This window comes from Girardinichthys multiradiatus, chromosome 14, assembly GCF_021462225.1.
Source record: "Girardinichthys multiradiatus isolate DD_20200921_A chromosome 14, DD_fGirMul_XY1, whole genome shotgun sequence".
NCBI lineage: Eukaryota > Metazoa > Chordata > Actinopteri > Cyprinodontiformes > Goodeidae > Girardinichthys > Girardinichthys multiradiatus.
This window is the reverse complement of record NC_061807.1, coordinates 27693423-27706448: the sequence shown is the minus strand read 5'-3', so window position 1 is coordinate 27706448 and position 13026 is coordinate 27693423. Positions and strand designations below refer to the sequence as shown.

General features: G+C 37.3%; 1 protein-coding gene and 1 long non-coding RNA gene across 5 annotated transcripts in view; one reads left to right on the top strand and one right to left on the bottom strand.

Moving 5' to 3' along the window:
* rell1 (RELT like 1) overlaps positions 1-13026 on the bottom strand; it is a 37754-nt gene that overhangs the window by 11515 nt on the left and 13213 nt on the right. For all 3 annotated transcript variants that reach the window (XR_007041243.1, XR_007041244.1, XM_047385093.1), the window contains exons 2-3: positions 11923-12126; positions 4729-4800 (exon numbers count right to left, since the gene is read on the bottom strand). Coding sequence is in view for 1 of the 3 variants with exons in the window: in XM_047385093.1 (XP_047241049.1) it covers positions 4729-4800; positions 11923-12126 (276 nt within the window). In the remaining 2 variants the exon portion in view is untranslated. The remainder of the gene's footprint in view (positions 1-4728; positions 4801-11922; positions 12127-13026) is intronic.
* LOC124880152 lies at positions 740-12071 on the top strand. 2 transcript variants are annotated; one of them, XR_007041245.1, is made up of 4 exons: positions 740-1046; positions 4515-4711; positions 4799-4844; positions 11933-12071. It is a non-coding gene; the product is annotated as an uncharacterized LOC124880152 (long non-coding RNA). The 2 variants fall into 2 exon arrangements; XR_007041246.1 differs by lacking the exon at positions 4799-4844 and having other exon boundaries at positions 11933-12069.

Below are 13026 nucleotides of genomic sequence, written 5' to 3'. Positions count from 1 at the left end.
ATGAGCACAAATAGGAAAACCTCGGCATCATCTTTAAAAACAAAAAAAAATTCAATAAGATTCGACTTGGTAAGGGTTATGAAAATCTGTACTGACGTCTGACTCAAAGTTTTCTCTGTGAACCATCCTCCTGTCATAAATGAACCAAAGGGTGTAGTGTTTGGTTGGCAGCGGGGGTGGGGTAGTTGTAGCAGCACAAAAGTACAAGTTAGGGTCACTTAAGGCTTAAAGGGACAGAAAATTTATTTTTAATACCAAAATTATATCAGCAATATAACTGGTTGGGGGAACATTTTAAAAAATATGTTTTCGTCCTTCATATGAAAAGACTAATCTATCAAAAATATTTTTACTATAGTCTGAAAACCCCACCAAAAAAAAAAAACAAACTCATTTTAAAATCCTTTATGTGCCTGGCCGGTTGAACAGCTGTCTTTTGGTAAAAAACGGTGAAGCACCTAATCCATCTAGGTGAAGTGATGCTGAGAGTTTATCATTTCTGTGTAATTTGCACCTCCTAACTGAGAAAAATACCTGATAATACCTTAGATTTATCTTAATGCAGGGTTTAGGGATTCTGCACCAACAGGACATAACAGAGTTAATCGGTATACTATCAACACAGAGGTTTTATTTGGCCACAAACATAAAGATACAGAGTTAGCATGGTTGGCTATGTTCAACTGCCAAAAAATAATTTAAAAAAAAAGGTGTTACCATGGCAATCTGACATAAAAAGGTGGATGAATTGGTTCAATTGGCTTGATTTCTTTAAATACCTTCTTACCAACTGGCATCATAAGCTGAACCTGACTGGTACAAGTAGCACTGGACTAAAATGTAAGAAACCAAATTTATCTCCGTCTCTAAAACTGGATGGATTTGATCATATATTCCTGGATAGGATTTGGACCTGTTGGTCTTGTAACGTCCCTCTAAATTACATTTGTTGTGAAATGGTGCTCTAAATGATAGGATTAAAAACAAGACAGCAGGAGTAATAACATCACCCGTTCCAGCAATATGGTGGTGGAACAGCTTGAAAGGTGAGAAGACAAAAATAAAACCTTTAAAGTGTTTTGAGCACTGTCACCTTGACATTTGTCATGACAGGAGGAACAGACTAAATTAATAAAACAGATGAGGTTTATAAAATCAACAGTAATGTAAGAGCTTGGTGGTTTTTAAACCAAACGAAACCAGCAGGACCTTTTAGCTGCTCAGTAAGCTCTCATCCAGGCACAGGTTAGCTGCAGGTATTGTAGGTATAACCTAAGTTCTCAAAGGTTACGGTTTCAAAGAAGCTCAAATCTTCGACCGTAGAGTTCCTACAGTGTAATGTCCTTTTAATAATGCCAGAGAACGTGCTGGAGGGACTGGAGTTCCCTACAGCTGTTTGTTTTAATTTTGATACACAGACATGCATGGCTCTATCCTCCAAACATTATAACTACGAAAATCAAGGTTTGATTAATTTCATAGCATTACAAATAAATATAGCTTTTCTATTTTATTCAGTTAGTCAGTCATTTTCTACTTCCATAGTGGGTTGTGGGGAAGCTGATGCCTATCTCCAGCAGTCTATCGACAGGAGGCGGGGTACACCCTGGACAGGTCGCCTGTCCATCGCAGTTTTCTGCTTTTCTAATGTAAATTAAGGTAATTACATTTTTAAAATGTAACATTTTGCCAAGGTGCCGTGGTGTTTTTACTCAAGGTGGTCATACTGAGAGGATGCCAAACCTGCCCATGCCTACTGGCATCAGAAACTGAAATAAGTACACACAGGCCGCAGTGAAACTACAGACCACTGAGTAAAGCAGTGGTTTTATCTTATTTTTTCCCTTAGGTTAGTCTATTGTTGTTAAACTTTTTTTGCTGTTGTGGGGGAGAAATACAGTGGTGTGAAAAACTATTTGCACCTTTACAGATTTCTTCTGTAAAGGTTTCAGAACAAATAAATTTCCATGTTAGACAAAGACAACCCAAGTAAATACAAAAAGCAGTTTTTAAAGGACTATTACATTGATTAATAAAGAAATCTATCCAAACCTAACTTGGAAAGTATACATGTCCCATTTTAAAATCATGAATCAACCTGAAAAACCATGTTATTTGGGTTGAATTTCACCAGCCGCACCCAGCTGATTACTGCTCAACCTGCAGAATCAAAACTTCCTAAAAAATGTAAAATTATTCAACAGAATAAAGTCCTAGCTCTTATTAATCAGTCAATGATTTGTGTAACCCTTTCCACATCTAAAATAGTGGTTTCCAAGGTACAAAATCAATCTAAAAAAAACACAGAGAGATAACAGAAAATATAAAAAAGCAGGTTAAAAACAAGGTAGATAAAACAAACTAAATGAAACCAGAAGTGCCACTACATGTTTAATTATTAAAAGCCTGTCTGAATAAAAAGGTCTTGAGATTTGATTTGGAAGCTGTGGTCACAGAAAAAGCTCAATCCCAGGTTGTGTTAGACAGCATCTTCACTTGAAATCAGCAAATCATTTGATTTTGTCTCATTAAAATTAGTTTCAAGATCTGACAAAAAAAAAATAAAACAAAACTTAAAGAAATTAGTAAGGAGGAAATACTTTTTCACAGCACTGTGTATTCTGCTATTCATAATCAAACTGTCAGAACTTGTTTAAATTGATGCCTCAAACTAACTCATCAATGTTTGGTACAGAAAACTGCAGGTCAAGTGAGAGGCAGGAGGAGCTCACCTGGAGTAGCTGCCATAGTTTATCTACTGAAGAGGCCATCGATTGCTATGATGCGTCACTCAATTACTAGCACTAAAACTGTTGCTTTATATTTTGTATTAATATATTATTAATTATCTTACTGCATAAATTATTGAATAAAAGGTTCTAATATACATTGAACTAATTAAAGATGCAACACAAGGATGTAGCTGAAGAATCCTTTCTGAATTGAATCATGACAGTCTAGTGCCGGTGTTAGGGAATCACCTGTAGAGGGCAGCATTTCCTTTAGTCTTTGATACCACAGAAATATCCATGTCATCAAACCCAAGTTTTCTGGGTTCCTCACATTCAAAACTGTTCTGTTGTGGAGAGAAATAGTGTCTAATCTTCAGCTTTCTAGAAACCAATTAAGACCCACAGTATGAGTAAAATTCCTTGAAATAGCCGATGCATTCATATGCTAATGTGTCAAACTAAAGAGTTTCCTGCAGGAAACTCGTTTCCCAGAAGACAGACAATGAGACAAATGAGTCACAGCGCATGGAGTCCATCACTCGTGGACATGATGAATCAGCCCCAGACGCCACAAAAGCCAACATAAAACTCGTTATTAATGATTCAAAGACAAAACAACAATGCCTTTGTGCGCCATACGTCAAGTTGGGACTTTGAGCTGTCTCTCTGACTAAGTTCAGAGGTGGGGTCATATTTAGGAGCCAGAGGTCTGTAGACAGAACAACGGCTGTAGTAACTGTTGTTATTCTTGTGTCAAAAGCCTGGTGTATGCAGAATATCTGCTTTTGGATGGATGGATCATTTCATTTATAGTAATTTTGAAGACAAGATAAAATGTCAACAAGTACGACCGTATGGACCATTTATCTGAAAATCACAAGCTACTTATAAATACTAGCATTAAAAGCGATAATTCATTAATTAAACTAGTCTGCTGCTGTCTGAGTGAAATGATATCAAAATGTTTGAAACAATACAAATTAAAATTGGTTACAGTTAATTTAGTAGCATAACTTTTTCACATACAAATTTTGAATAATTTAACCTTCAAATTGAGTAAATTTATTCATTGGGTTTTTTCTCATGAGTATCACAACTATTGGCTCTCCAAACAATTCCTATAAAATAAAAAAGTTTCTGAGAGCCTTTAATTTGTAAAGCCTGACTTCCTGTTCCTCTGGGGTATAAATACGAAGGGAAACAGAGGCCCATTTCTCTCAGCCACAATTCAAAATGTGAAAGACAAGCGAACATGCCACTCAAGTAAAGCAGATATGAGTTCATGAATTTAGGAAGCGGTTATCAGCTTAAGCTTGCAAAAAAAATCTGAATTTATTTGTAAATCTTTCCTTCATCCTCACCAAAGACTGTAATAAATGTGTAGCGACCCTCAGTTATCCATGCACAGCCTTACATCTAACCAGGTCTTGACTTGGAACAGGTCTCAAAAAGATAAAATGACCAGAGGTTAAGCTAGCTATTGGATATTGAGGTGCCAAATTACTAGAAGTCATCAACTTCTGTCTTTTTTAAACCAAAACCTAATTTCTGCACAACGCCACAACACTGAGAGGTTTGTTAACATTATTATTAGGCCATGTTTTCCATCCACAAAGATACTCCAACCTTTCGGTGTTCTTGGATTAAGAATTAAAATTGGCGGTGCTTGTGTTATTTTTAATGAGATCCAGGAGTTTACCCAAACATGCTGTATGTATAAAGCCCAGTTGTCCCCAGTATAATCTTACACAAAAACAATAGTTTTTGTTTTTTTTCCCCCAGAGCCAAGCCCTTGTGAGAAGAGCTAAGCTCTTACAAGCTGCTGCTCAGAGCTGTGGCTTCCTTCCTGAAAACGGTGTGAAAATGAGTTTTCCTGAACACCACGGAGCAGGAAAGACTCCAGGAAAAGAAGGCAGAAGACAATCAATCAGCCACGAGTTCAGACAACCTCAACGTTTTCCCACAGTTTCTGTGTAGAGGTCAGTGGGACACATACCTTCATTTTTCATGATGCAGTGAACGATCTGTCCAACTGTGTCGTTGTTCTCGCTCATTGTCTCATTCAGCTCTGGCATGACATGGAGAGAAAAAAAAAAAGACAGATTTGTGTCAGTAAGTATCTGCTTATATTCAGTATATCAGACATCAAATAAAATTACTGTCATTATGCACACATGAGAAAACACATGAAAGAAAGTCGCCAACATTTCAGCAGACACCCGAGACAATGAGTGGCCATTGGCAGCATCATCATTTCAAGCTAATAGGCTAAGAGCTAAGATTCACATATAATATCTGATGTTAAAAACATTTATCATTGTGGACCAACTTTACTCCCTAATGTTTTCTTGATCAGCACCGTTTCACTGATGTCCACATTCTGCACCACAGAACATTTTATTTACCTAGTCTAAAACTACACACATTCCCATACTGTATAGAGGTTTGGGCTACCAGGCACAAATATCAGTTTTTAAATGCAATTTTATAAATTATAAAAAATATGTCACTCCCAACTCCAAAATGTCCTGTTCATCTTACAACAAAGCGCTCTACTACAGTACACTCTTACTACATAAAAGCTAGTTTATGAAGCTAGCAAACAGTCACGGGCCAGTTTCTGGTATTACGGTTCACTGCGGTTTTACCTTTGTTACAGTTTCAAAACCGCCATCGTATTGTTTCTACAGCTTCAGGTGCTTTGTTGAGATGTCAAAAAAAGTCCCAGTGTTCTTCTTGGCTTGGAAATATTAGAAACACACAGGAAGTCATGGTGTAGGGGATAGCCTGAATAACTAGCCATCTAATATCAACTTGCTGTGTTAAACGTTTATTTATGCATTTACTAAAATGCATCTAAGTTAAAATAAATGATGTATTATTACTTAGAACGTAAAAGTACACTATTGTATAGTGGCGCATGGCTTATGCAATTCTGCAAAGTAAAAATGTAATATTCTATAAAGGCATTTTAGCATGAGTTAATACTCTAGTATACCTCCTTAGGTACAGCACTAAATACCTTACTCAATCTGAAGAGAAATAATCTAAATGTAATAATATGACACTTAAAAGCAACATGATTCCAGCGTCTACACATGCAACAATGGAGGAGAATCTGCCTTACGACAATACGATCTCTTTGTTTTGACACAATATTAAGTTCTAGCGCTTCATAATCTAATGGCACCATTTCGCCCACCCCAAACTGTACGTATTTAAATATGGCCTGGGGTGGATTACCTAAACATCTGAGACTGTTGTTCTTCCGAAGAAACAAACCAATAATGTCAAGGAAATCTTTTAACAGGAACAAGGATGCGTAAAAAAAAAAAAAAGGTAGCTGTGCCGGGAGAACAGGAAATCAAGCTCTGATTGCCAAAAGAAAAAAAATAAATTAAAGCATCAGATGTCGAGCATTAACATGGAAAATGTTTTCTTCAGTTCTGTTAAAATATCTTTACATACAGGTGTATTAAATCTAAGACGTATTTTTAAAGATGCGCTATTTTCCCTGCAGGTGTACATTAAACATAAGAAACCACATGCAGAAGAGGCCCTGAAGCTGCAGCTACAACTCGCTCATTACAAATTCAGTCTGGTATGACTAGAATTAGGCATGGGATGGTTAATGGTTGACATAGAACAAGTTGCAGTGATCAGGGCTTTCTCTGGTTGTATCAAGCATAGAGTAACACAACCTTTTCCCACACCCAACTGTTGCTGCACACTGTCCAGCAGCTGGCTGAAGGAATGCTATTAAACTTGGATTGGGTGGAACAAAAGAAAGGCAGCATACCCGTGATACAGGATCAACTATAGACAAAAGTTACTTGTCTGTTTTAACATATCATGCAGAAGCTGGGGCTTTCTAGCAATACTGAAAAATAAAAGCAACACAAAGAGGACCAATAAGTGGGGAACAGACAGATACAATTTACACATTTTTATGTCCATCCAACATGATCAAGAGCTTCACTGTGGTATGGGAATACTCTCAACAGGTTCATGGTTGGATAACAGATCATTGAGAAAAACCAGCACAGGGTCTCAGAGTTATGTGAAAACATATTTCTTTCTACCATTTGTCTCACATCTGATACAGCCCAGTTGCATCCTGCTGTCAGGGTTTCAGTTCCTTATCCTTATAATTACTAGAAGGACGGAACGAAACCAAAACATGTTTTGTTTATTGATGCAGATCACATTTTTATTTTGGAAGAGGCAGATTCCATAGAAGAGAGTTACACTGGGTATTGTTTAAAAAAAACTGTCTATAGAGATGTCTTTCCCCTCTCCACCTCTCTGAACATGCCCACAGGCAGAGTTGGAAAGTAAGTGGTGCAATTGCCAACCGTCTTCCTGGTTTGCACCGGACTCCACGCCTTAAAAGGAGCAGGCACCTTTTCACCCCAAACACAGGAAGAAACACAAGATTTAGACAGGGAGTTCACAACAAAAAAATCTCTTCAACAGCAGCTCACGATGCAGAGTTTACAGCCGAGACTTCAACTTCCTACAGGTTTCACATTTCACTTCAGATCCCATTATGATCTGCATGTGGAAGCTCTAACTTACATCAGCTCCTCAAGTCTAGGAATGAAGTTGGGCCTTGAGATCTGTTTCAAACAGGACAAAGCTTCCAGCAAGCTTATTGCTTTGTTATTGCTCTCTCCACCACATGACTGGAAAGTGAGAAACCTTATAGAGAGAAAACAAAGACTCATTTGGGTACAAAAGTTAAGAAAAAAAAATCAAAGAAAAAAAAAAAAACATCCTGTACTGAGTGTACAGCATCTCAGTGACATAATCTGGTGACGAATGTCTGCTAATGTCCAACTGAAACAGAATATTAGGATCTGTGTGCAGATGCAGGGCAAAATTCATGGGAAAAAAATTAACAGTTCAACCAATTTATCTAATAATGTACATAATATACAAGGTTAAAAAGAATAACCAAAATTAAAATGCAACTTACTGCTCAATAAGCATGCTGTGCAAAAACAGAACTCATCATTCTGTGAATTTAAGCAATGGTGGCATGACTTATTTCATTTCTTAATATTAAGATTAAATATGAACTGTTCTAGCACTGTCACAGGAGGTTTTTGCTGCTGGGGATATGAAAGTGCATTGCTTGTAGATTGAGAAAGAGACTGCATAAGTTTATCCATGTAAAAATGGTGCTAGAAGGAAACCTTTGTTCTCTGAGAAAGATATGAAGGTCTGACTGAAGTTTACCTGAGAAAACATGGATAAAGACCAGGAATTCTGGAATAATGTTCTTTAGAAAGACCAGTTTGAAACAATTTTTTTGGACAGCAGAACAATGCCTTAAACCAAACACAGCACTCCAGGAAATGGGCTTCATACAAACAGTGGAGCATAGAGGTCCAAGTGTTGTGGGTTGCTGCAGCAGGACCTGGCCAGCTCACCATCATAGAATCCTGACTTCCTGTTCCATTATTTCGACACCATAACAATGACTTTATTGTAGAAACCTCAACTTGTAAAACCTGCAACTCCAAGTCTTCTTTTCACAGTTGAAACCAGGTCAGCTTGAAGTGGTCTTCCTGTGAGCTACTCATTATGCAAACTATTGACTCTCAGGACCTTGACTTGTTAGTCAGCTGTGGCTTTGGGTCTGCCAGACCTCTTCCTGTCAAGAGTTCCCCTAGTTTCTGAACTCACCAACACCTTGAATTTCTTTCTAATTTCTGATGTGATGACACCTGCTTGTCTGTTCATGTGAAGTGGGAGTGGCCAGGTGTCTGGCGCTAGCTGTTAAAACCTTGGGCCAAAGTTCCTGGTAAAGCCAACCTGTTCCTGAAATCTTTGAGCTGCTCTCACTTGCCCCACATTGCAGACAGCACTGGGTTTTTGGTTCTTAATCTTGACTGGGTTCAGTTTGATTAATATGGTTTGCTGTAAGTTGGTATTTTGGTTCACACTGTACAACACCTGGACATTCATACACTCAGCCATCCATACCCTTAGCCACTGATTGATGCTTATAAGCAATATTTTTTAAAGAATTTATTGCTGATTAGTTTTGGCTGAACGTAAGTAACTAATAAATAAAACCAAACCGGCTGATGAAAGCTGTGCGCCTCTTCTGTCGTTACCTTACAATTTTTGGTGTCATGATGTTTTGTCTTTCTTCCATTGTCAACTGCTTGTTCAAAAAAAAAAAAAAACTCACAAGGGTATGGTGCAACAGTGCTCGTATGCAGATGGAGTGGGGTTGTCACGAAATAAAAACAAATGTTGGACTCCAGTAGGAACCGGTATCCCAGCCAGTATATTCACTACTGCAGACACAGGAGCGATACTAATCTTTTTAAATTGCTCTCAAAACATCCGAGCTGGTTGTAGTTTTAGCAAAGCTGGCATCTGGGCCTATCGGTATCCTTTGGCTGTTTTAACTTTTGCTGTTTATTTGCCTGATAGACAAAATACATCGATGCTATAGCCTTACCGCCTAAAGAACGTTGCAAAGGCTTTTCTATGGGCACAATTGGCATTTTAGCAGAGATTTTAACCTCCGGCGGCTGCATACAGATTTGATTCTCAGCCATAATTGTTCCAGTGAACCTTTGCACAGAGAGATTTTGGAGCTTCTGTGTCTGCAGCTCTACTTTGTGAAGTTGTGTGCCAGTTTGTGGAGATGGAAAATGGCTTAGTTTGTACAGGTTAAGATCAAAATGAGTATATTTTTTTTAACAATTTATTTATATTATAGATTATTTGGCAAGTTAGAGATATTTAAAATTAAAGATAGCACAGTTTTATCAACAATAACCTGCAAATATGAGAAACATAAAAAAAAACAGATCTGTAAATTACAGCTGACAGTTCTTCCGATTGTTTCTTTTCTGAGTGTAAATGTACAGCTGCATCATCTGTTTATATCTGACAAGTAAAATGAGTTGGACAAACATTAGGAAGTCATTACTATACGAACTGAAAAGCAGAAGACCCAAGGAGGCAACCCCGAGGTACACCAAACTTACTAGCTAACATTCCAGAATTGTTGCCATCTTTGTGAACAGCATTTTTGCCATTACTCAGATTTGATCAATTGTGTACAGCTTAGACAAAAAATGTACATTTGTAAAGGTAAAACATTTGCAATAAGGACAAAGTGATAGACGGTAACCAAGGCTTTCTTGATGTCAATAAAGATAGCTCCTACTACGACACTGGTATCTGCCCAATCAATTATGAGTTGTAGTTTAAAAAGTACAACGGAGTATTAGGAGAAATTAGTTAGAGTATTAAGATAAATATAAGGTTATAACAAAATGAGAAAGTCCTAATATTACGAGAATAAAGTTGTAATAATATGAGAATGAGTCGTAATGAGGCAGCTCCTCTTTCAAGACAGTGTGGTTCTTTCCAAATAAACAGTCATCCTGATACTGATAATTTAAGACTGATGTGCTAAAAGATAAAGTATTCCCATATTTGCAAAACCAAAACAAAAGTATAACTTCACAACATGCTCAACATTCCTCATTTTTACACAGGGGGAAGACATTGCTTTCCTGTGAGAGTCTTCCTAAAATTACGACTTTATTTCCGGAACGTTGCAACTTTATTTTGGTAGACATAATATTGTGACTTTATTCCCATAATCCCCCCCAAAAATTTTTAAAAAAAAATCCTTAGTCAGGTCCCAATACTCCAACGAAAATTAAAAACGATCATTTTCTTTGTTTTTAAATTTATTGCTAAAAATGGCCATCTTCAAATGAAAATAGAATTGGAAAAGAGAAGTATAATTTCAACTCCAATTGCTAAAAACTTAATGTAATTGTCTAATTGGTTTCACTGAGAATAAGGCACAGGGAATGCAATGCAACCTGCAGCAGCACAGGCCACAATGATTCTGCAATGTGACGAGGAATAATAAGTTAATTTGTATTGCACAAATGAATGGACCAAGAAGGACAAGTCACCGTTGAAAGGATTATGACTAGATTTTTGTTTTATGAATCTAAATCGTAGGATGTCAACCTAGCCTAGGTAGGTGATTGCTTCCCAACCAACTGAAACCTGAGCAGTCCAGGATTTCTCTCTTATCTATCAACATCTGTATGAACTGCTTTAAACAAAGAAGCCAATTAGGCCTTGCAGAAAATGGGAAGTGGAAGAAACAAAATGAAACCCTGAAGATTACAGATCTGTTTGGACGTGGTGCCACCAACTGTCCCGAATGATGCCAAGACAAAGTTCTGTTTGTTCACCACTTTACTTGGCCTACACAGTCAGATGAACAGCTTGTCAGCATCTCTCCTCATGTCGAATACAACAAAAATGTTAGACATTCAGTAGCCTGAGCTCTATTTAGACATTGATTCAAACAACAAAGAACATCAGTTATGAATGATACAGACACAATGTGGAAAAAGCATAAAATAACCAGTGTGTCAGTCAGTTTAAATCAAAATTAAATCCATAGATAATTTACAAAATATGTTTGAATGCCATAAGTAAGCTAGCAATTTTATTTAGAGAAAGCGTTACCAATACACAACAGCATGGCTGTTTGATGCAACACCGTCAGTCTACATATAATTGATGTATGCAAAATAATTGCTTTCAAATGGGTCCGCTGTGCAAGTTAAACAATAAAAAAGAAAAAACTGAATATATATATATTTTAAAAAGAAGACCCCTTCTAAAATCTGTCATGAATTTTCATGAACGACATCCGTGAGTTCTACTTTGTATTAATGGCAAAGCTCAGTGTGTTAATGGTTTTCAGCGTAAATTAAACAGAACGATAAACCAACTCTGGGACTTTAATCATGCTAGCACATCCTAAAAAGTGGTCCTTTACTCTGACTACACAAACATTTGGTGCATAAATGGCACCAGGTTTTTCTGTTTTCGCAGCCGTGCTTCAGCAGTCACTGCACTTCGAAATCAATATGAAAGACACATTAGTCATTCTTAGTACGGTAATTTCATTTTAGAAATCCATGTTTTATCCATTAAATAATTAAATATAGTCTGGAAACAGAAATATTTTTCTATACACAATACTCTTTTTTTTCCTACACTTATCCAGACCTGGAAAACACTGAAAACGTCACACTTTTCAAGAATTTCAGCATTTTTTACAGCAATATTTTAGGACCCTTGCTGTGTGAATACCTTAAATAAACATTAACGTCTCTCTTACCTCCTCCCAGCTCAGGATCCCCATCTACTTCTCGGAACACCTCATCATCCTCCTGGGCCGTGGTGCACCGGTAGCCCCTCCTCTTCAGCACGTGGCAGATCAACATCCCAACCAGACCCAGAAGGAAAAAAGTCAGCACTAATGCAAAGGCTAAAAAGTTTGGGCTGGATCCATTTTTACTGTTCCCAGGATCTGTGGGGTTCGCTGTGAAAAAGGGGAGGGAGGGAAAAATTATTTTAAAAATCAGACAGAACTAACAACAAAACAAGGTACAAATATGTTCAGAGCTGAGCAGCTGGGAATGTTTGAATTCAACAACATGGAAGAGATTTCACATCTAAGCTCAGATTCAGAATAAAAGATAAAACAGTTTGTTTTTTTTGTTGTCTTAACTCTCCAGACCTTTAATTACTGAGAGCGATGTTCTGAAACTAAAGCAGGGACATTTATACAGTGGCATCACATGTTTAAATAAACTGTATAAAAAAGATGAGCTCTTTTCCTCTCACCATCAGACATTAACTCAGTCTAAAATCTTTGCTATTTAGGTCAGTTAGGATTACCAAAATTATTTCTATTTGCTGAAGATCAGAATTATTAATAGGAATTTTTTTTTATAAGTTTACACACATTTTCTTTTTGTAGAATAGCATTTTAAACATTTTGGATGAAAGGTTTCTGGTATCCTTTCACAAGCTTCTCAAAGTTTCCTGCCAAACATTTTCTTTGGGAATGAGGTCAGGGCTTTGTAATGTCCACCTTAAACTACTGACTTTGTTGTCCTTAAGTCACTTTATAACCAATTTGGCTGTATGCTTATGGTCAGTTTCCATTTGGAAGACGTAGTGGTGCCCAAGCTTCAACTTCATGGCAGATGTGTTATGTTGCTTCAGTATCTCTGCATTAGGTTCTTCCTCCATGATCTATTTTATGAAGTGCACTTTGTTCGGTATGTGCATTTGCAAACTGTACTCTGGCTTTTATGTTGCTTTTGGGGTAATGGTTCCTCCTCACCATTTGGCCTTTGAGCCCAGATCAATCCAGAATTCGTTTCACAGTGGATAATTACACCTTCATCACCTTCAGTAGCATCATCTCAATGTC